This window comes from Vombatus ursinus, unplaced genomic scaffold (assembly GCF_900497805.2).
Source record: "Vombatus ursinus unplaced genomic scaffold, bare-nosed wombat genome assembly UNPS02014772.1, whole genome shotgun sequence".
Classification (NCBI taxonomy): Eukaryota; Metazoa; Chordata; class Mammalia; order Diprotodontia; family Vombatidae; genus Vombatus; species Vombatus ursinus.
In genome coordinates this window covers 21,092,911-21,115,679 of record NW_020954550.1, presented here as the reverse complement: position 1 = coordinate 21,115,679, position 22,769 = coordinate 21,092,911, and the positions used below count along the sequence as shown (strand labels likewise).

Genomic DNA, 22,769 nt, shown 5'->3' with positions numbered 1-22,769 from the left:
CTTTCTTTCTTTCTTTCTTTCTTTCTTTCTTTCTTTCTTTCTTTCTTACATTTCCTTCCTTTCTTTCCCTTCTTTCTTTCTTTTTTTAACATTTTAATTAACTAATTTATTTTTAGTTTTCAACATTCTCTTCCAGAAGATTTTGAGTCTGAAATTTTCTCCCCATCTTGTCCCTCTCCCCACCCCAAGATGGCATGCATTCTGAATACCCCTTCTCCTAATCTGCCCTCCCTTATATCTCTCCCCACCTTCTCTTATCCCCTTCCCCTTCAAATTTCCTGTAGGGCAGGATAGATTTCTATACCCCATTGCCTATATATCTTATTTCCCAGTTGCATGTGAAAACAATTTTTAACATTTGTTTTTAAAATTTTGGGTTCCAAATTTTCTCCCTTCCTCCCTCTCCATCAACCCTCATTGAGAAAGCAAGCAACTCGATACAGGTTATACAAGTGTAGTCATGCAAAACACTTCCATAGTAGTCATGTTGTGAAAAACTTTCCCTTCATCCTATCCTGCCCCCTATTTATTCTATTCTCTCTTTTGACCCTGTCCCTCCTTAGAAGTGTTTGCTTCTGCTTACCTCCTCCTCTAATCTGCCCTCCCCTCTATCATCCTCCTACTCTCATGTCCCCTTCCCCCACATTTTCCTGCAGGGTAAGATAGATTTCCATACCCAATTGAGTGTGTATGTTATTCTATCCTTAAGCCAAATATGATGAGAATAAGATTCACTCATTCCCTCTCACCTTCCCCCATTTCCCCATCCACCGTAAAAGACTTTTCTTGTCTATTTTACCTGAGGTAATTTACCCAATTCTACCTCTCCCTTTCTCCTCTCCATATAATCCTCTCTCACCCCTTAATTTTATTCTCCAGATAACACCCTGTCATCTTCAACTCACCCTGTGCCCTCTATCTATCTATCCTATCTATCTATATACACATACATATAATTTTTTCACTCTAACTACTCTAATACTGACAAAGGACTCATGAGTTACAAACATCATCTTTCCATGCAGAATATAAACAGTACAACCTTAATAAATCTCTTATGATTTCTCTTTTCTGTTTACCTCTTTATGTTTCTCTTGAGTCTTGTATCTGAAAGTCATATTTTCTATTCAGCTCTTGTCTTTTCATCAAGAATGCTTGAAAGTCCTCTATTTCACTGAATGTCCATTTTTTCTCCTGAAAGATTATGCTCAGTTTTGCTGGGTAGGTGATTCTTGGTTGTAATCCTATCTTCTTTGCCCTCCAGAATATTATATTCCAAGCCCTGTGGTCCCTTAATGTAGAAGCTGCTAAATCTTGTGTAATCCTGATTGTGTTGAATTCTTTCTTTATGGCTGCTTGCAATATTTGCTCCTTGACCTGGGAACTCTGGAATTTGACTACAATATTCGTAGGAGTTTTCTTTTGGGCATCTCTTTCAGGAAGTGATCGGTGAATTCTCTCAATTTCTATTTTGCCCTCTGGTTCTAAAATGTCAGGGCAGTTTTCCTTGATAATTTCTTGAAAGATGATGTCTAGGCTCTTTTTTTTTTATCATGGCTTTCAGGTAGTCCAATAATTTTTAAATTCTCTCTCCTGGATCTATTTTCCAGATTAGTTGTTTTTCCAATGAAATATTTCACATTGTTTTCTATTTTCTCATTCTTTTGGATTTGTTTTACAGTGTCTTGATTTCTCATAAAGTCACTAGCTTCCAATTGTTCCTTTCTAATTTTTAAGGAAGTATTTTCTTCAGTAAGCTTTTGGACTTCCATTTCCATATGGCCAATTTTGATTTTTAAGGCACTCTTCTTCTTGTTGGCTTTTTGGACCTCTCTGTCGGGTTAGGCTTTTTTTTTTTTTTTTTTTTTTTTTTTTAGGCAATTGGGGTTAAGTGACTTGCCCAGGTCACACAGCTAGTAAGTGTCAAGTGTTTGGTCTGAGGCTGGATTTGAACTCAGGTCCTCCTGACTTCAGGGCCAATGCTCTATCCACTATGCCACCTAGCCTCCCCTAGGCTGTTTTTTAAGGTGTTATTTTTTGGGTCTCCTTGAGCAAGCTGTTGACTTGTTTTTCGTGATTTTCTTGCATTACTCTCAGTTTTTCCTCTACTTCTCTTACTTGCTTCTCAGAATCCTTTTTGAGCTCTTCCATGGCCTGGGACCAATTCATATATTTCTTAGAGGCTTTGGATGTAGGACCTTTGACTTTGTTGTCTTCTTCTGGTTGTATGTTTTGATCTTCTTTGTCACCAAAGTAAGATTCTATGGTCTGACTCTTTTTACACTGCTTGCTCATGATCCTAGCCAATTACTTAAGTTATAAACTCTTTGTTAAGGTGAGGGTCTGCTTCCAGTGTGAAGAATGTACTGTCCCAAGCTTTGGGGGTTTTGTCCAGCTGTTTTCAGAGATATTTCTAGGGACCTGTAAATTTTCAGTTCTTCCAAGGTGGTACGATCAGCGGCAAGGTGTTTACTCCTTTCCTGGCCTGTAGTTTGGTCTATGAGTGACCACAAGCACTCTTTTTTGTCTTGGAATTGTGAGGAGGATTTCCTCTCCACTGCCACTACAAGCTCTTCCACGCCAGCATTCCTTCTTGCCCCAGGACCACTACCCAGAACTGTGACACAGATCCAAGCAGGGCAAAGCAAGAGAATCCTTCACCAACAAAGAGATCCCTGCAATCCCCCTCTGATCAACCACTCGATTCCCTCTCAGTCTATGGGCCACAAGCCCAGGAGGCAGCCACCGCCCCAGGTCACACTCGGGGCCTGGGGCTGGGATCTTGCGCTTCTCTCTCACTTGCAGACACAGACTTTTCCTACTGGCCTTCTAATTGTCTTTGGCGTTGATGGGTTGAGAAGTCTAGAAACCACCACCGCTGCTGGTGGTTCAGTCCTCTGAGGCTTTCTCCAGGTTTGCTGAGGCCTCTGTGCCCGCACTGAACTGCGTTCCTCTCCCAGCCTGGCACGATATACCTTTCAGATCAACCATCCAGGTTGTCTTGGGCTGGAAATTTGTTTCACTCTATCTTTTTGTGGGTTCTGCTGCTTCAGAATTTGTTTAGAGACATTTTTTACAGGTATTTGGAGAGGTTTGGGGGAGAGCTCAAGCAAGTCACTGCTTTTACTCTGCCATCTTGGCTCTGTCCCCTCTTTTTTTCTTTCAAGTTAAAAGGGTCTGCTGAGCATTCTTACCAGGGCTGTGCTGGGAAATGTTTAACAACCTACTATCTAGGGGGAAAATGTTCACACAACACACCTTTAAGTTGAATCTGTATTATTAACATTTTCTCCATCACTTTATTATGTCCAGACAATACCAAAACAGCAAATGAAGCCCTAATTTGTAGTGTTTGCCAATTTCTGAGGCATAAATGCTCATACTGAAAATTTAACAATTGGCTTTTGTGAGCCAGCACACCATTGATTCTATTCTGTTTTTATCTTCTTCTTGACTCCAACATAGCTTAACAAACTCCTTTTGTCATTCCTAGCATTTCATTTTGAGCTCGGGACACTCTTCTTATAGAACACCATCTCAACTTATCCTTAGTTACCTGCCTTTGCTTACATCTTCTCTACATGCCTTTTTTGAAATCTAAGACAGTCAACAACTTCTTTATGCTTCCACATTGGTCTCTATATTTTATTTTATTTTTTGAGATTTGCTCTTGAATAGAATATTTTGTTTGTTGTCAAGGCTGCCATGGATCTAGAAATATTGGCATTCCTCCAATTTATGAACTTTTGACTAAAATAACCGCAACATAGGAACAGGCAGTGGAAGGAATCTGAGCCGCAATGGGAATAAGTGTTCTTTGTTTCCTAACTCAAGGCACCTGGGAACATATTGGTCTTTTTAGATAGTTTCCCCTTTGTATTCCTCATCAGCATGGTTTATATTTGTATCATTAGAATTTCTTTCTTAAGAGCTTCTCTTCCTACTTGTACTAACTTCTGTAGAATTTTGGTTCTATCAATCCTTTATTGGAACTCTTTGAAATCTTATGTCTAGGGAAACATTAGGTAATGGCCAACTTTCCTTTCCTTCTCTATCATGGACTCTGAGATTGGAATGATTGTTTTCTCCCAATGTTCCTTACATCATTTCTACTCTAGCAACCAGTTTCTCCTTATTGCTCTAAATAAGGTCCTAATTAATGGTTTCTTCTATTGCTCGGTCATAACAGACTTAAATGAACAGTAGGACAAGTCAAGAATTTATTAGTTGCTTTGCTTTTAGCAGAGATCCAAATGCAGAAATTCTCTGATAGTTTCAGCACATATTTCTATTACATCATGCTTTTGTCCCAGGTTTGTGATCTACTTCCTAAACTCATTTATTTTTTTTTCTTTCTGGCCTGATGGTTTATAGTAGACTCCTATTACAGTATTGCTTCTGTTTCTTCCTCCATTGTTCCTTATTCAGATGTTCTGTTAGATTTCTTCTCTTTGGATCATGAATTTCCTTAAATTAGTTTTTATTTTAAATATTCAGTGCCACTCCATTTCTGTATTTTGTTCTGTTTATGTAAGGAATGCCTTCCTTAGCCATATTACAGTCATGAGTTCCATCCTACTAAGTCTTAGTGATATCTAAGAAATCAAATTTATCTCCTCATGGTAAGATTTCTGGTTCACCTTTTATATTTTATTTTATATATATATAATATGTAAATATATATCTTTTATATTTGTGTACAGACATCTGAGGCCATGAACATATGTATATATGTATTCCCTTGAAAATCCTGGTCATCGTCCCTGGAACGTGCCTCAGCTCATCAATATCACGCCTAAAACGTGGTGTGTGGAAGTAAACACAATTATCCACATATGGTCTAAAGAGATTACATCTAGAATTTTCCTTGTCTGAACAATGTACTTTTATTAATGAAGTCTAAGATTTAATTAAGAGTTTGTTGTTGCTGTTTAGTTGTTCCATCATGTCCTACTTGTTGTGACCCCATTTGGCATTTTCTTGGCAAAGAGGCTGGGGTGGTTTGCCATTTCCTTCTCCAGCTCATTTTTTATGAATGAAGAAACTGAAGCAAACAGGGTTAAGTGACTTGCCCAGGGTCACACAGCTAGTAAATGTCTGAGGCTAGTTTTGAGCTCAGGAAGATGTTTTTTTTGATTCCAAGCCCAGTGTTTTATCCACTGTGCCACCTAGCTTCCGAACCAAGATTTAGCTTTATTATTATTATTTTTGGGGGTGGGGAGGGTGCTTTCACACTGTTAACTCGTATTAAGCCAACAATCCACTAAAATCCCAGGTCTTTTTCACCAAACCTGCTCTCTAGCTACGTCTCCCTCATCCTGTACTTCTGAAGTTGCAAGTGCAGAACTTTACATTTGTCCTTATTAAATTTCATCTTGTTAGATTTAAATTATCTTTCCAACTTATCAAGATCTTTTTGGATTCTCTTTTGGATAATCATCTGGCTTGCCACCACCCCTTTAAAACAAGGAAGAAAGAAAAGTGGCAGACATGAAAAGTAAGGTTTAATTTGTCATATAATAAGTGCTCAATGGATATTTAAAAGTAAACGAATGGCCCCCTGGTCTAGAAGCTTGGAGAGGGGGGATGTTGCAAAAGTGTTCAAGAAATCTCTAAACTCAATCTTAGTACAACAGATCCAAATATCTGAAAATTGAAGTGAACCAAAGAAATGCTTGACTGTTATGATGCCACCACTGATACTGTTAACTACAATCTCTCAGACAGCTGGAGATTCTGGTGGGGGTCATATATTGGTACATTCCTTTGGCTAGTGGTCTAGTGGCTAAGGAGGAATTCAAACCACAACTACAACCTGGATGGACTTTTAGGGTTTTCCACTATGATCAAATAGAATTTGCAAGGGAATCACAAGGCTAAACAAAGCATATTTTCTCTTTTAGTTTCCTTTTGGCAGAAGAACTGCAGAGTCATAGAATATAAGAGCTGGAAGGGACTCTAGAGAACTTCTTCCTGGTCCAACTACCTAAATTTGCAGGTGGAGGGAAGTGATTTCACCAAGGTCACCCAGATAAACAGTTGCAGAACCAGGACTAAAATGCAAATCCAATGCTGTTTCTATTATACCCTATTGCCTTTCCCACTCTACACTGGCTAGCTGACTTACAGATCAAAGCATTGGGTTGCCAGGTTTATGTAAGAATGCTATAGCAAAGGAAAACAGCTTGCAACTGAAATGTGACCAAAAAAATTAAAAAAAAAAGAATGCCATGGCAGGTTATCTGGGTCCATCTACAGACTGCCAACGTGGCTTCCTATGTGATATGATTGGAAGTGGGCCTGAGCAATGATTCTTACCTCTGCAGTATCCGAAACATTGTGTATCATTTAAACATTATTGTATACTTTCTTTGATTCTTAAACTGTTTTGGTCTTCAATTAAAAATAAAACAAAATAAAACACGAAGACCTCTGGGGAAGGTCCTAGCCCTTATCAGCTAACATTTTATTTGTGACATTTTTAGCAAGGATCAACAAGGAATACACCTTGGCTGGGTCCCTGGGAGTGTGAATATTTAGGATATGTAAAAGGGAAAGGACAGGAAGGGAAGAAAATGGGCAACAAAGGGAAAAAGTTTTTGGCTCTGGTACAGTGCTACATGAAATCACAAATCAGAGTCACATGTGCAGCAAGTAGAAAGAAAGGTCTTAGTTTGATGAAAGTGCTTAGAGTGGATGAAGGATCTGTTGAAAAGTTTTTGAGAAAGAAGTTTCACGAGAGTTTCCTGATTGTGTGAGTGGGTGGGGGCTATTTTGGGGAGAGATAAAGTAAAGTGAGCATTTTCTTGCATTTGAGGCGTAGCCCACAGAAAGGGCTATTTTATGACTATTAGAATAGGCTGTTTCTCTCATTCATCTTCTTTAAAAGCATCAGTCAAAAAGAATTATGGTGACATGATCATATATTCCAACTCATTAAGATAAGTGCCCCAGCCCCCCTCCCCTTTTCCTCAGCCCTAGTCCACTTTGTCAATTCTGGGTAACAGTTAAACAATAGTCATTAAGGCTAACAGTCTGGGTTGCTGATGTAAGCAAAGTGCAGCACTTGCCAGGAATTCAAGCAATAACCCGGCCCATCCCTGTTATTATCTACTGAACCCAATGCAGGAGTGGAGAAAATCCAAAAGAAAGTGGTTATCAAAATTTGTGCCAGTGGGATAGCGGTATTATTTAAATTATCCAATTGCTTTACCATAGCAAGCCTTTGTCTCTAATACAGAAATCCTGCTTAGAAATGTGCTGGGATTTTATTTCTGTGATCATAGCTGAAACGCTGGAAAGGACTCTGTTGGAATTCCTTCCACATTCCTCAGTAATCTCAATACCAAGATGTCTTATTGGGATAAAAATTCCTCATCAGATCTGTGTAAGTAGAGGAGAATAAGGGGTTCTGTATTAGTGAAGATGATGCAGTTTACCACAAAACTGTATTATTGTTGTCAATCAAGGAGTACTATGGCTTTGGGTAAATCAAAATTACAAGATACCTTGGAGAAAATGGTGCATATTACCAACCTGGAGCAGATTACCAATAAAAGCTTGCTTGAGATAAGTGATGTAAAGGATACGTGGGACAGGGAAGGAAGATAATCAAACTGTCATGGAGTGAGAGGATTCTGGGAAGATGGTGGAGTAGGTCAGAAAAGTTTTGCCTCTCCAGATTTCCTCCACAAAAAGACAGAACATTGCCTCAGAGCAGCAGCAATAAACACAGGGTAAGGCAGTTGTCCTCCCAAGACAATTTGAGAAGACCCCAGGAAAGACCAGATCTCCAAGGGTTTAGGTTCTGCCTCGATGCCCAGCAGACTCTGCAAAATCAACAAATAAGCCTTGGAGGCAGCTGGGGGTGAGAGGCAGCCTCAGCCTTAGAAACTTTCATCTCCAAAACACTGCAGGGGTCTGATGACTGAGGAGGAGAAGACTGAAGGACCTTCCCCTGTCAATGGATGCCAAGCACAGCTGAGCTGACCAGATGCATCCCGGCTTTAGGGAGAAGGAGCTAGCACACACCTGGTGAGTGCAGTAGTGAAGAGCAGTGACTCTGTTGGCTGTGGGCACTTGCAGGAGAGCAGAGTCCCTGCTTTCAGTTCAGGGGCAGAGAGGACAGCTGTAGTTTGCAGCCACTGGAGTGACCCCAGGGAGCAAGATCATTTGTGGGACAGTGTGGCTGGGGGCCCTGGCTGTGGCTGAGTGGAGAGGAGAGCCCAAGGCTGGGACCTGAAACAGACCTCAGAAAATAACAGTAAGAAGGATCTGAGACTTGGGGCATCATTCCCCATATCTAGGGGCTACAACTTGATCATACTAATAGCTGCTAAAAACAAAATTAAAAAAATAAATAAAAATTAGTAAGCAAAGGAGAAAGAACCCAACAATAGATAGTTACTATGGGGATAGAGAAGATCTGGGTTCATATTCAGAGGAAGATAATGGAGCTAAAAAATCCACTGCTTTTAAAATGAGAAACATCAATGATCTCAAGCATAAAAAGAGTTCCTGGAAGAAATTAAAAAAGACTTTAAAAATCAAATAAGAGAGATTGAGGAAAAAATAGATAAGAGCAATCCAAGAAAATCAAGAAAAGAAAATCAACCAACTTGAAATAGTGAAAACAATAGAGTGCCACATAGAAGATGAAAAGAGAAGTGGCCTCTAGTGTGTTTGTAGGATAACCATCATGGTCAAGCATTTACAGAAAAAAAAAAGGACAAAAACTATACAGGATAGAAATAGATGACATTTGTCTTATCTTTTAGAGTTTGAAAAGACTTTATATACATTATCTAATTTGAGCATTTTAACAATGTTATGAGGCGAGGTACTACAGGTATTTTTATTTTCATTTTATAGATGAGAAAACTGAGGTTCATAAAGACTAAGTAATTTGCTCATGGTCACACAGCTAGCATCAGATGTTGGATTTAAACTTAGATCTCCCTGGTTCCAAGTCTAGCACTTTGCCCACTGCATCACATATGGAAAGATAGAAGGGCTCGAGACTTTAGCAATGGAGGTAGAGTGATTATATCATATAACTATCAAGGTATCTAAAAATGTAATACAGTTTGTAGTCAAGTCAAATGCTCACTGATGGATGACCATTCCCACCACAATGACTTGAAGATCTGGCAGTGAGGAAGTAGCATTGTCACTTTGCTTATTATAGGTGTTCAGTCAAAGTAGCCTGGTCAAGTAGAAAAATATGGGGCTGGGAAGTCAGGAGACCTGGTTTTACTATTAACTAGTTGTATTCTCTTGGGAAAATCACTTCTCTAGGCCTCAATTTCTTTAATTGTATAATGAGGAGATTGGACTAGATAAAAGCAATAGTTCCAGCTCTGAGTTCTTGTGATTTTGGTGACTGAACACAAGATAGTGAGTTACCTAAAACGTTATCTTTAAGGCTCCCATTTATAGCCTAAGGACTCCTGGGAGGCTTACCTTCTCCCCATTTAGGGCTTGATTCACATGCCTTTGATGAGGCAACAAATTTCCATGTAAGACTTCAAGGTGTTACCTCTGTTGGATCTATTTCAATAATTTCTAATCTAGTTTTGTGCTACCCCAGCAGATCTCTAATTATTGCAAGTAGCAGTCCCTCCAAAATAGCAAAACAAAGTTAGTTTTGATTCACTTTCAGTTAAAAGAAATACATATATTTTAGCAATTTTAGGAGAGCCTCTGTGTGTGAGTGTGTGTGTACGCGTGCACGTCCATTCGAGCATGTGTTTGAGATGAGATAGTCAAGACAAATAGACAAATAGTCAAGACAAACTCTAAAAACCTTGGAAATCACTATTATATTGGATGAAGAATTAAATCTTCATTGATGCTTGAAACATGTGCTATAATCATTCATCATGAAACAGAAACATCAGCAATAATAGATCTGACCGTGCAAAAAAGGGTATCTTTCATACTATAAGAACTGAGGGGATAAGATACTTTAATTTCCTAAGAATGCAGAGTGTGTCAGTAAATGAACAAAGCCTAAACAAATTATACTTCTCTTCCTTTTTTATGAAGTTATATGAAGAAAGGAAAACAAAAGTTTGATATAGTTTTGGACATGAAAGTAGCAGGCTTAGATAAGTAGAAATAGAGAAAAGTTATGAACCTGGTCGGGGTAGAACTACCTCCATAATACAGATGGGGCTAATCACCAGGATGACTGGGAACTTAGCAGAGTGTCTAGGTGATATTGGCCTTTGTTGTTCACTCTTCCCTATCCTTTTGGAAAATTGCAGGTTGTTTCATGGGCCATTAGAGGAACAACACCATCTGGAGGCAGCCCAGTCAGTGACCCTCAGCCACCAGAAAAAAGTCAAAATACATTTTTTGTGAACTACCTATGAATGGGACTATACTATTGTTGTTCCTGTTCTTGTACAAGTCTGATTGAGAAAGCTGTTATTTTGGTCTCTGACATCCTCCCCATATATGCCCATAGCATAAGGAGGCATTTACTTATTGATCTGTCTTTGTGGTAGAAGAGAAGAATACTCTGAAGCTTTTTTTATGAGGCAGTTTGGGATTTCACTTGGAAGAAAGGGAGGCTCTGGAGGCACTCAGAAGGGGTCATATTCCTCTTAGGGTCCCATTTCCCTAACCTGGTATAACCCCACTCTAATTTTAGTTCCGTTACTCTCTTAGCAACATGCTGATGGGATATGATCAATAGTGAATTTACCAAGTATAGAAAATAAAGAAAGATGACATAAAACTATTACCTGATGTACGATTATGTCGGGCTAGAGGTTGTACAGGTCCCAAGAACTCCACGTGGCTTGGTCTTCCAGCCAGCAATCCATCTGGCAGCTTACCTGAAGTAGATACAGTCCAAGCTTTATAGGAGAAGAGTTGATTAGAGTCAGATCGCCAAGGATTATCTACCAATGCCTGACAGCCAGTCCTGTGATCCAATAGGTCATGCTCACTTCTACTTTTTTGAGATTTACATACAGAACGGTGAGCATTGGAACCCGGGACACCATGGGAAGTAGCCATCTGGGAGGCTGTTAGAAAAGAGGTGCCTGGAGTGATGGGTGGCAGACTCTGTGTTCTGATTGGTGGAAGTCCCTTATGCTCCTGCTGCTTCTTTTCTGATGAGAGATACTTTGATGTTTCTGTGGACCTTTTTCTCAAGTCCACCATTACCATTCTCTGATCCGGTAGCTCTTGGCAGTTGGTATCCACAATGCAGTCAAAGGTAGTGATGATGTCATCAACTTCCGAAGCATCTTCTCCTGAGTACCTATCTTGACTGTGGTCTTTCTCATTGGCTCTCTGCTCTTCTTTCTTCTTACAGAAGATTTGGTTAAGCATGCTGAATGGTCTCTCTTTCTTTAGAAGTCTACTGTTCAGGGAAGAAAGGGAGTGAATAGTTTCAAGTCTATGGGAGTGTAAAAAAAAAGGAAGCATTGTGAGGGAGGATGAAAAGATGAGGCAAAACTGAACATTCAAAATATTGCACTGTATTGTTATTTAGGTTGACAAACAGATCTGGAAGGCTGTTAAGAATTATTTAGGTAGATTCCAAGATAGTGTAAAAATACCTTAAGCTCTGTTGTTCTTTCTTTTTGTAGAGATTACTGGTCAAGGAACACCTCCCCCCAAAAGCAGAGTAGGTTAGTCTTTCCTCCTGAATATTTTACCCTGTCTCAGCTTTTTTAAAAAAATCTTACTTAATATTTTATTTTTCCCTGATTACACATAAAACAATTTTAACATTCTTTTTTTTTTTCAAATTTTGAGTTCCAAATTCTTTCCCCACCTCCTCATTGAGAAGGCAAACAATTTGACACAGGTTATACATGTGTAGTCATGCAAAACACATTTCCACATAAGTAATTCTGTGAATGAAAACACAGACAAAAAACCCAAGAAAAATAAAGAAAAAGTATCTTTGATCTGCATTCAGGCTCTACCATTTATTTCTCTGGAGGTGGAAAGAAGCACCTTTCACCATAAGTCCTACAGAATTGTCTTGGATAATTGTATTGCTGAGAATAGCTAAGTTATTCATAGTAGATAATCGTACAATATTGCTGTTACTAGGTATAGTCCTGCTCATTTCACTTTGCATCAGTTCATGTAAGAATTTCCATGATGTTCTGAGAGCATCCTACTCACAGTAGTATTCCATCACAATCATATACAACTTGTTCAGCCATTCCTCTATTGAAGGGCATCCCCTCAGTTTCTAATTCTTTGTCACCACTAAAAGAACTGCTATAAATATTTGTGTACACATAGGTCCTTTTCCTTTTTGTTTTTTTATTTCTTTGGGATACAGACCCAGTAGTAGTTTTGCTTGGACAAAGGGTATGCATGGTTTTAGAGTCCTTTAGGCATAGTTTCAGATTGGTCTTCAGAATGGCTAAATCAGTATACAACTTTGCCAATATTATATTAGTGTTTTAATTTTTCCACATGCCTGCCATCATTTGTCATTTCTCTTTTCATATTAACCATCTGACAGGTGTGAGGTAGTAGCTCAGAGTTGTTTTAATTTGCATTTCTCTCATCAATAGTGATTTAAAGCATTTTTTATGTGACCATAGATAGCTTTGATTATCTTGTCTGAAACCTGCCTATTCCTATCATTTGACCTTTTATCAATTGTGGAATGGCTCTTATTTCTGTAAATTTGACTCAGTTTTCTATATGTTTGAGAAATGAAGTCTTTATCAGAGAAACTCACTATAAATTTTTTTCACAGTAATGATTAGCAAATACATATTTCCCTCCATCCTATTTTCCCCATTTACCTTACTGTCTTTCTCCTTTTACTCTGTCCATTCTCAAAAGTGTTTTGCTTCTGACTTTTACCTTCCCCAAACTGCCTTCCCTTCTATCAGCTCCTCCCCCGCTTCTCTTGTTCCTTTCCCTTCCTACTTTCCTGTATGGTAAGATAGATTTCTACATCTAACTGACTGAGTATGTTATTCTATCTTTGAACCAAGTCCAATGAGGAAAAGATTCATGTTCTCCTCTCCCTGCTTCCTCCATTTCCCCCCTCCACTGTAAAATCTCTTTCAGGCATCTTTTATGTCAGATAATTTATCTAATTCTACCTCTCTTTTTCCCCTGCATTCTTCTCTCTCATACCTTAATTTTATTTTTTTAGATAATCATAACATCACATTTAATTCACAACTGTTTCTTCAATGAGCTTTTGTACTTCCTTTTCCATTTGGACAACTCTGCTTTTCAAGGTATTCTTCTCTGCAGTGGATTTTTGTGCCTCTTTTGACATTTGGCCTAGTCTGTCTTTTAAAGTGTTATTTTCTTCAGTACTTTTTGTGTCTCCTTTACTAAACTATTGAGTCTTTTTTCATGATTTTCTTGCATCACTCTCATTTCTCTTCCCATTTTTCCCTACCTCTTTTACTTGATTTTTAAAATCCTTTTTGAGCTCTTCCATGGCCTGAGACCAATCCATATTTGTCTTTGAGGCTTTGCATGCAGGAATTTGACTTTGTGTGTTTTTATCTTCCTGTTCACCATAGTAATTTTCTATGGTCAGAACTTTTTTCTGTTGTTTGTTCATTTTCCAGCCTATTCCTTGACTTTTAACTGTATGCTAAAGTGGGGCTCTGCTTCCCAAGTGGAGGGAGCACTGTCCCAAGTTTCAGGGTTTTTTTGCACAGCTGTTTTCAGAGGTAATTCTGGGTGGGTTGGGGGGAGAAAGATTGCAAGACTATATATACACGCACATACATACATACATCCACTAGGAGTGGATACCAAAGGATCAGCAATGCAAATTATTCTATCTTTTTCATCTTTTATTTTTATTCATCTTCTTTTATTTATTCACCTTCTGATTTATTCATCTTCTTCTAATTATACATGTAAGTGTATGTATATGTATATGCATGTATATGTAACATACATATATACATCCACATGCATAGTATATGTATATCCTTGTATGTAGACAGACATGTACATATACACACATGTTGTACATACATATAATTCTCATGTGTATACATATATGTGTATATATATTTATATACATGTCTGTAAATATGTGTGTATGCATACATGCATATACATGCATAGTTAAAAGAAGATGAATAAAACAGCCTGATGGAAGGATTTGCGTTGCTGACCAGTTGGCATCTACTCCCAATCTCCCACAATATACCCCAAACATGTCCCTTCCAGTGCTATCTGGTGGCTTAGCCAGGGCCAGCTGTGAACATAAAGAAAGATGTTAACTGCTTGAGGGGTGATTTTAGCAACTCCAGGAAGGCATTGGTCTCTCTTCTACCAAAAGATTCCCCAAACTAATGCCAAATTCTACCCTTGCAGTTTTATCCCTTCAGCTTAAGCTTTTCTTCTCTTAGGGAATAATATAGAATCACAGAGTGTCAGAGCTGAGACAGACCTTAAAGGTTATCTCGTCTACCCCCTTATTTTATAGATGAGGAACTGAGGCCAAGGGAGCCAAAGTAACTTGACTAATGTCATACAAGATAAGTAACAGCTGGAATTCAAATTCAAGTCTTCTGATTACAGATCCAGTTCTCTTTTCAGGATACCACACTCCTTATTGCCATTTATACCTCAAGGTGATAGAAGTGCCTAAAAGTAGCTTTCAAGAGAGCTGGGGAGAGGCGGAGTCAAGATGGTGGAGTCAAGATGGTGGGATAAAGGCAGGGACTTGCCTGAGCTCTCCTCCAAACCTCTCCAAATACCTTTAAAAAATGAGTCTAAACAAATTCTAGAGCAGCAAAACCAGCAAAAAGACAGAGTGAAGCAATTTTCCAGCCCAAGACAACTTAGAAGGTCAGCAAGAAATGTCTGTTGCACCAGGGTGAGAGAGGAGCACAGTCCAGTAAAGGCTATACCAGCACAGACCGGGCCCCCGCAAACAAGGAGCAGGTCTTGGGGAGACTGAATCAGTGGCAACAGAGGTAGTTTCCAGACTTCTCAGCCCACAGACAGTAAGGGGATCAAGCAACAGGTCAAAAGGAGATTGACAGGTGTCCCTGTACTTGGGTCTGGGTTGTAGTCCTGGGTCGCAGTCCCAGTGCAAGGAGGAGCAGTAGCACAGCAGAGCTTGCAGCCACAGGGGAGCAGGGAACCTGCCCACACTTCCAGGGTTGAAAGGAGTGCTTGTGGTCACTCACAACCAGTGCACAGTACAGGAGAGTAGTAAACATACTTCTCCCTAGATCATACCACCTGGGAAGAGCCAAAAACTTACAGGTCCCCAGATGAGTCTTCTTGACTCCAGCCCAATTCTTCATCCACTGTACCACCTCATTATTTCCTCTAGGATTATATACAAACTCCTCTGACGTATATATATATATACACACATATATATACATACACACATATATATACACACACACACATACACACACACATATACACATATATATATGTGTATACACGTGAGTATACATAATATATAAATATACATGTGTATGGATAGGTATATGTGCATGTATGTATGTGTGTGTATATACATATACACATATACATGCACACACACACACATATACTTATATAAAACAATTTATAACCTGGCGCCAACCTTGTTAGGCTTCTTACACATTACTCCCCATACACTCTTTTCAGTCCAGTCAAACTGGCCATCTGACTAGTCTGCATACACGACACTCTATCCCCCATGTCTGTGCCTTTGCGTGGGTTGTTGCCCATGCTTGGTGTGTACCTCTCCACCTCTGCCTGTTAGAAACTCTAGCTTCCTCCCAAACTCAGCTCAAGAGCCATCTCCCTCACATTACCTTGTGTTTGTGTATTTCCTAATATATGTGGACCACTGTTTCCTCCAATAAAATGTAAAGTCCTAAAGCGCAGGGACTGCTTCATTTTGGTCTTTGGATCCCTAGTGCCTAGCAGAGTACCTAGCCTATAGTGGGCCCTTCACAAATATTTATTAGTTGGTTCACTGATTTGCACTCACACCTCAGTGGCAGATTTCAACATCTTATCTTAGAGAGATTGAAAACCCCTGTTACTGAGGTCTAGTGCCTTTCTACTGGATACAGAAGTGCCTGATGGGACTTTGGTTGTCATCTCTGTTGTACTCTGATGAAATTTTGCCTTAATGTTTGATGGGTAACTTGGCTTTTTTGCTCTAAGTAGGAGGTGGCACAGCCGTAGAAAGAACCTTGGACCAGGAGTTGGGAGACCTGCATTTGAATCCATATTTTGTGACTAAATGCTCCCATGACCTTGAACAAGTCACTTCCCATTATGAGGTTTAGTTTCTCCTCTTTAAAATGGGAAGGAGGAGTGCTTGAGCTAAATCATCATTCTATCTTTATAATTACATTTTATTCTTTTGTACTATACTTCAGTATCTGTTTCAGTCAGGCAATAAACATTCATTAAGCTCCTACTATGGGCCAGGCACTGTGCTAAGTACTAAGGATACAAAGAAAGGTAAAAGACTGTCGGGGAAGCTAAGTGGTGCACTGGATAGAGTCCTGGCCCTGGAGTTGGGAGGACCTGAATTCAAATCTGGCCTCAGACACTTGACATTTACTAGCTCTGTGACCCTGGGCAAGTCACTTAACTCCATTGCCTAGCAAATAAAACAAAACAAAACAAAACAAAACAAAACAAAACAAAACAGACTATCCCTGATCTCAAGAAGCTCATAGTTGAATAGGGGAGACAAGAAGCAAAAAAACTATGTACAAAAAGCTATAAGTGGGATAAATTGGAGATGATTGACAGAGGGAGGGCACTATCATTAAGGGGGATCCAGAAAGGCGTTTTGTAGATGGTGGGATTTTAGCTTGGACTCGAAAGAAGCCTGGGAAGCCTGGAGGTGGAGATGAGGAGGGTAAGAATTCCATGCATTGGAGACAACCAGGGAAAATGCCTGGAGTTTTGAGATGAAGTGTTTTGTGGGAGAAACAGGAAAGAGGCTAGTGTCACTGGATTACAGAGTGCATGGAGGAGGGGTCCAGAGTGTAAGGGGTAACAAGACTGAAAAGGTGCCACTCAATATGGTACTTTGCATACAGTAGCCATTTAATAAATATTTGTCAGATTATCCTAAAGCATAAAATATGTCTCCAGTACCTAACTTATTAATGGAACTAATTCAGGCATGAAAACATGTATATACATGCATGCATGTGTAGATACATGTATGGGTAATAAAAGGAAGTTAATGAGGAGATAGAAGAAAAAAGACGAAAAAAGAAGAACATTGAGCTCAATGTATGCTGTGCCACATGGGATATTATTTGGTACCATTATTTCATTCAGCACTTCTTAAACTGTGGGTTGTGACCCCATATGAGATTGGCAACAGTAAAAGGTTTTGGAATGCACAATAACCAAAAATTAACTCAAAATCAAACATGTAATAAATCTGAAGTATTTCTGGCAGTGCTTGCCTGTGTTGCATCACAAAACTTAACTGCAGCCTTGGTTCTGAACACATAATATGCACACTTTGCACTGCACATGCCATCATGCCATGCAACACCAATGAACACTACCGAAACTCGAAAAGGTGTCATGAAAGGAAAAATACTCTACGGTAGAGCATTTAATTAACTGTCAATTAAACACTTAAATACTTCAAGGATCGGTGATTTCATTACTGTGAGTACATCCTTCCTCTCACCAGTGCAGAATGTGACTCATGAGGCAGTGTGATGGAATGATACAGTAGATTCAGAGGACCTGGGTTTGGATCCCAGCTCTGGCCCTCACTGGCTGTAGGACTTTGGACAAATGACTGGTCCCCTCCTGGACCTAAGTTTTTCCTCTATAAAACGAGGCAGTTGGATTAGATGACCACTGAAGTCTCCTCCAACTCTAAATCTATATTCCTTCTGTAATGTGGCAGATAGTTGCTAGGGAGAAGGACTGGGTCTGTGATTTCACTGATATAAGAAACTTCCTAGTGAAGAAATTCCCTCTATTAAGCCAGGGTAATACCTTCTCTGTAATGTGTAGACTATGGAGAGTTGCCTAGACTCCAGAGCACTGAGAAATTAAAGACTTGACCAACGTCCCACAGTCAATATATGTCAGAAGTGGGGCTTGAACCCAGGTGTTTCTGGCTTCAAAGCCAGGTCTCTATCCTCTACATCCCAAAGACTGGCTTGAAAGTTGCTGTGTTCAGAAAAATCTGGAAAGACTTGTATGGACTGGTGCTGAGTGAAGTGAGCAGAACCAGGAGAACATTGTACACAGTAACAGCCACACTGTGTGATGATTGACTTTGATAGACTTAGCCCTTCTAGACAATGCAAGGATCTAAGACATCTCCAAAAGTCTCGTGAAGGAAAATACTATCCACATCCAAAGAAAGAACTATGAAGTTTGAATGCAGATCGAAGCATACTATTTGCTCTTTTTTTCTTCTGTTTTGTTTTGTTTACTGTTTCTTGTAGTTCCTTCTATTGGTTCTAATTCTTCCTTACAACATGACTAATGTGAAAATATGTTTAATAGGAATGTATATGTATAGCCTATATCAGATTGCACGTTGTCTTGGGGAGAGAAGTAGGGAGGGAAGGGGAGAAAAATTAGAAACTCCAAAGCTTATGGAAGTAGTTGTTGATAAATCAAAATAAATTAACAAAAAGAAAAAAGACAGTTGCTGTGACCCCCCCAAATTGTTGCTCAGTGGACTACCTGGTAATGAGCATCTCTCTTATCTGTTGAACAGTAATATGTAGCTGATCTTTCATATTATCAAGAGAGGAAAAATCATTTCATCATGTCAGAATGCAATAAGAAACATGTCACATAGCTATTACATGCAGAAGGATGGGCTAAGTATGAAGAGAGATCTAAAGGGAAAAATTCTAGCTCTTTGTGGGAGTTAAGAAAATACCTCTTAGGTGTACTTACCTGCTCTCTTGAGAGAGCAGATTGATGCATGCTGTGTGTCCACAGCGCATTGCATAGGCCAGAGGGGTGTTCTCATTGATGTCCCGAGGGCTGTTGTCCGTGCCTAGCTGCAACAGCAGCTGGACACAGTCAGCCTTTCCTGCTGCTGCTGCCCAGTGGAGAGGTGTCCTTGAAGAAAAAAACAGTGAGGATGGAAGTTTTTGAGAATGGCTGATACACAAAGGACTACATAGGACAAACACTTTTTCAAACGTCTGCCATGTATTGGCAATATAAATTTGGCAATACATTTGGCAATGTATTCATTTTTCCTACCAAATGGAGGGCATTTGAAATGTTCCTTGAGTAACCAGAAGCATGGCGATTGCCACAAGAGGACAAGGAATCCTGTAGTGGAGATACTCAGGTCTTCCCTTTCTGGTGATAAGACTTGCTTAGATTTGCTCCAGAAACAACCTCAATTGGTAGCAGAAGCAAAATTACTACAGTCATAGATATTTGCATGGTGAATCAGAAAAAATTCTTGAAATAGAGTCAGAAGAAATATGTTCAGATAACTTTATCTTTCTGGACCTCAGTTTTCCAATCTGTAAAATGAGGATTTAAACTGGATCCTTAAAGAATCTTTGATCCTATTTTCTGAGAAAAAAAAAATAAGTGCTTCTAGCAATTGGTTCTTCTTCATCCCCTTTTATCCCTTATTTGCTTTTAACAATCTGGCTGGATTTGAACTAAGGTCTTCCTGATTCAAGGCCTGGCACTCTATCCACTTGCACGTAGCCAATGAGTGGTAGAGGTCAGCCTGGTGTCTAGGGTTCCAGCATCCAAATCTGGTCCATTTTTCACATCAATGTTGCCTCTATGTTTGTCTTACTGACAGGACATAACTAAAGTCATCTTTGTGAAAGCAAATTAAAAGACAGTGCAGGAAGCATGAGTTCAGTTAATGTTTGATGATTGGGAAATGGCCTGAGACCACTCATATTGTTTGGTTAAAAGATGAAAACTTAGCAATTTCTCTCCACATTACACCTTTTTCAGAAATAGAACAATTATTCCCATCACCAGCCTGCATGTGAATTTTATTGGCACCCCGGATCTAATAAAACACGATCAGTCAATAAAAACACTCGTCTCCAGGTTGATATCCTGAGATGTGGGTCACACTTTACAGCCCTTTGGTGTGTTGCCATGGATACCTGTCATCCACATCCAGAGCCTGGAGGTTGCAGTCTGGGACTTTTGCCAGCTCACTAATAATGTCGCTGTAACCTGCTGCAGCAGCAATGTGCACACATGTCTTCCCATTCTCATCATCGTAGTTGATGATGGACTGGCCCTCGTGATGGCTCAGAATGATGGAACACAGAATTTTGTTTCCACTCTGGAAAGAGAGGCCAAGAAAGCTTATTATTTCAATGATCAAAGTATCCTTTCCTTTCTTACATGTTGCATTTCTGAAGGCTAAAATAGTGATTCTCCCCCATCCATACCATTATACCAACGCATTCTCTTAAGCCCTTCCCATTAGCTGCTCTTGTCTCAGGACTACCACATTAGCAATAATAATTGTTGCTGTTCATTCTTTTCAGTTGTGTTTGACTCTTCATGACCCTATTTTGGGGTTTCTTGGCAGACATACTTGAGTGGTTTGCCATTTGCTTCTCTCACTCATTTTACAGATGAGGAAACTGAAGCAAACAGGGTTAAGTGACTTGCCCAAGGTAACACAGAAATAATAATAATAGATGACATTTATATAGACCTATAAGGTTTATAAAATGGTTTATATACGTTATTGCACTTGGGTATCACAAAAATTCTGTGAGATAGGTATAACAGGTATTATCACCCTCATTTCACATAGGAGGAAGCTTAGAGGTTAAGTGATATGCCTTTGGTTACACAGCTGATCAGAGTGAGGCTGATTTTGAATCTAGATCTCTGTGACTCCAACCCTGGCTTTCCATGTATTACTTATACTTCCTGAAACTTGGATGAGGACACCAAACTGATCCAATGGTTCAATAGAATGAATAAAACGTGGTATCACTGGTGCTGAACACCCATTTTAATTTTTTAAAAATTGTTTATTTTCATTCATTTTTTCATCTATAGCATTATCTGGGCATCTATCTATTTCCTTGACACTCTATGATTTCATTAGTATAAGGAATTCATTTTTAGGAAAACTCCCTTCACCAGTGCAGATTTGTACCTATCATATAACTTAGGGTCTTGGAAAGTTAGTTGCCTAGGGTGCTGAGAGTTTAAGTTGCATGACTGGTTTATGTATAGAACAATCTAAAGGATTCTTTAACATTCGGGCCACTTCTCAACAGTTATACTGTATGAGATAAAATACAAGTTACAGGCAAGATGCATGCCTTAATGCATGTGTGAGAACTAAAGGATGGAGTCCAGATGGTGATAGCACTCCAGAGAGCTGGGTGCCAGTTCTGGATCTGCATTGGCTACCTCTGTGCCCTCAAGCAGCTCTCTGCACCTTCCGGGTCTTAGTTTTCTCCTCTGTAAACTGAAGGAGATGAACCAGTTGATGTCCCAAGGTCCTGTTCAGCTCTAATAGTCTATTAAGAGTCTTGCCTTATACTAGTCAGCGTCCTTCTCAGGAAGAAAAATGATAATAATACCTGACATTTGTATAACACTGAAATTGAGGAACCACTTAAAACCAGTCATTATTTTACCCCTTCACTTTTCTCTACACTACATAGTTCCAGTTTGCTTAACTTCGATCATAGGTTATAAGATTTATAGCTGGAAAAGACCTTAGAGATACCATAAGCCCCTCATCTTACAGAGGGGGAAACTGAGACCCAAAGAAATGACTTGTCTAAGGCCACACAGATAGTAAGTAGTTGAGTCAGGTCCTCTGAGTCCAAATCCAGTACTCTTTCTGCTCCATCATGACCATTTTGTCCCGTCCCAAGAGTCCTAGTTTTAAAATTAACTAATCATTTTTTATTATTCTTATCTGAATCATCCTCAATTTTTCTCTCTCAAAACGTGGCACTCAAAAATAATAACAAATGCGTGGTCTCTTTGGGACTGCTTCCAGACTCTTACATATTTTATTCCTATTAATACAGTTAAATATCTCTTTGTTGGGTACAATTCCAGTACTAAAGGGTAATCCACCGTGAGCTGCCTCTGCTTCTCCAGCACCTGCCTACGCTGGAACCCCCTCAGCTACTGTCAGCACAGTTAGCCTTTTCTTCCTTAGTGGATTTTCCAGCGCTATGTTCTTACAGACTTTCATCTTGCTCGGGATGAAAAATTTCTCTAATCTTTGATGGTCATTTGAAACTTTGTGGCATATTGCAAAGAGTTCTTGAGTTGGAGAGAGGAGGGACCTGGGTTCGGTTCTACTCTGTGACCATGGACAGATAGATCCCCTCACTACTCTGAATCTCAGTTTTCTCATTTGTAAAATGAGTATGGTCATACCGCAAACATACATCACTGGGCTGTTATGAAGATCAAAGATCATAAAGGCACTTAGCAAACCTAAAGGGCTATCAACTAAGCTAAGCATCAACTCTGTCCAGTTTTGGTTTGAAGGGTTAGAAACCCCATCTCCAGGGTCATTTTGTGAGCCATTTAACCTGTTTTTTTTTTTAACTTTTATAGTTGGAGGCAGCTAGGTGGCTCAGTGGATAGAACACTGGGCTTGGAGTCAGGAAGACCTGAGTTCAAATCCTGCCTCAGACACTTACTAGCTGTGTGACCCTGGGCAAGTTACTTAATGTCCGTTTCCAAGAAAACCTCACAGACGACATTGGTGTGCTATGGTCAAATCCTGACTCAGATGCTTGCTAGCTGTGTGACCCTAGGCAAGTTACTTAACCTCGTTTGCC

The 22,769-nt window shown here is 39.5% G+C and overlaps 1 protein-coding gene across 1 annotated transcript in view; it reads right to left on the bottom strand.

Moving 5' to 3' along the window:
* The window catches only part of ANKRD55 (ankyrin repeat domain 55), a 109,789-nt gene that overhangs the window by 17,474 nt on the left and 69,546 nt on the right, over positions 1-22,769 (bottom strand). The window contains exons 7-9 of the mRNA XM_027863323.1: positions 20,091-20,275; positions 18,892-19,059; positions 10,752-11,377 (exon numbers count right to left, since the gene is read on the bottom strand). Coding sequence (XP_027719124.1) covers positions 10,752-11,377; positions 18,892-19,059; positions 20,091-20,275 — 979 coding nt within the window. The remainder of the gene's footprint in view (positions 1-10,751; positions 11,378-18,891; positions 19,060-20,090; positions 20,276-22,769) is intronic.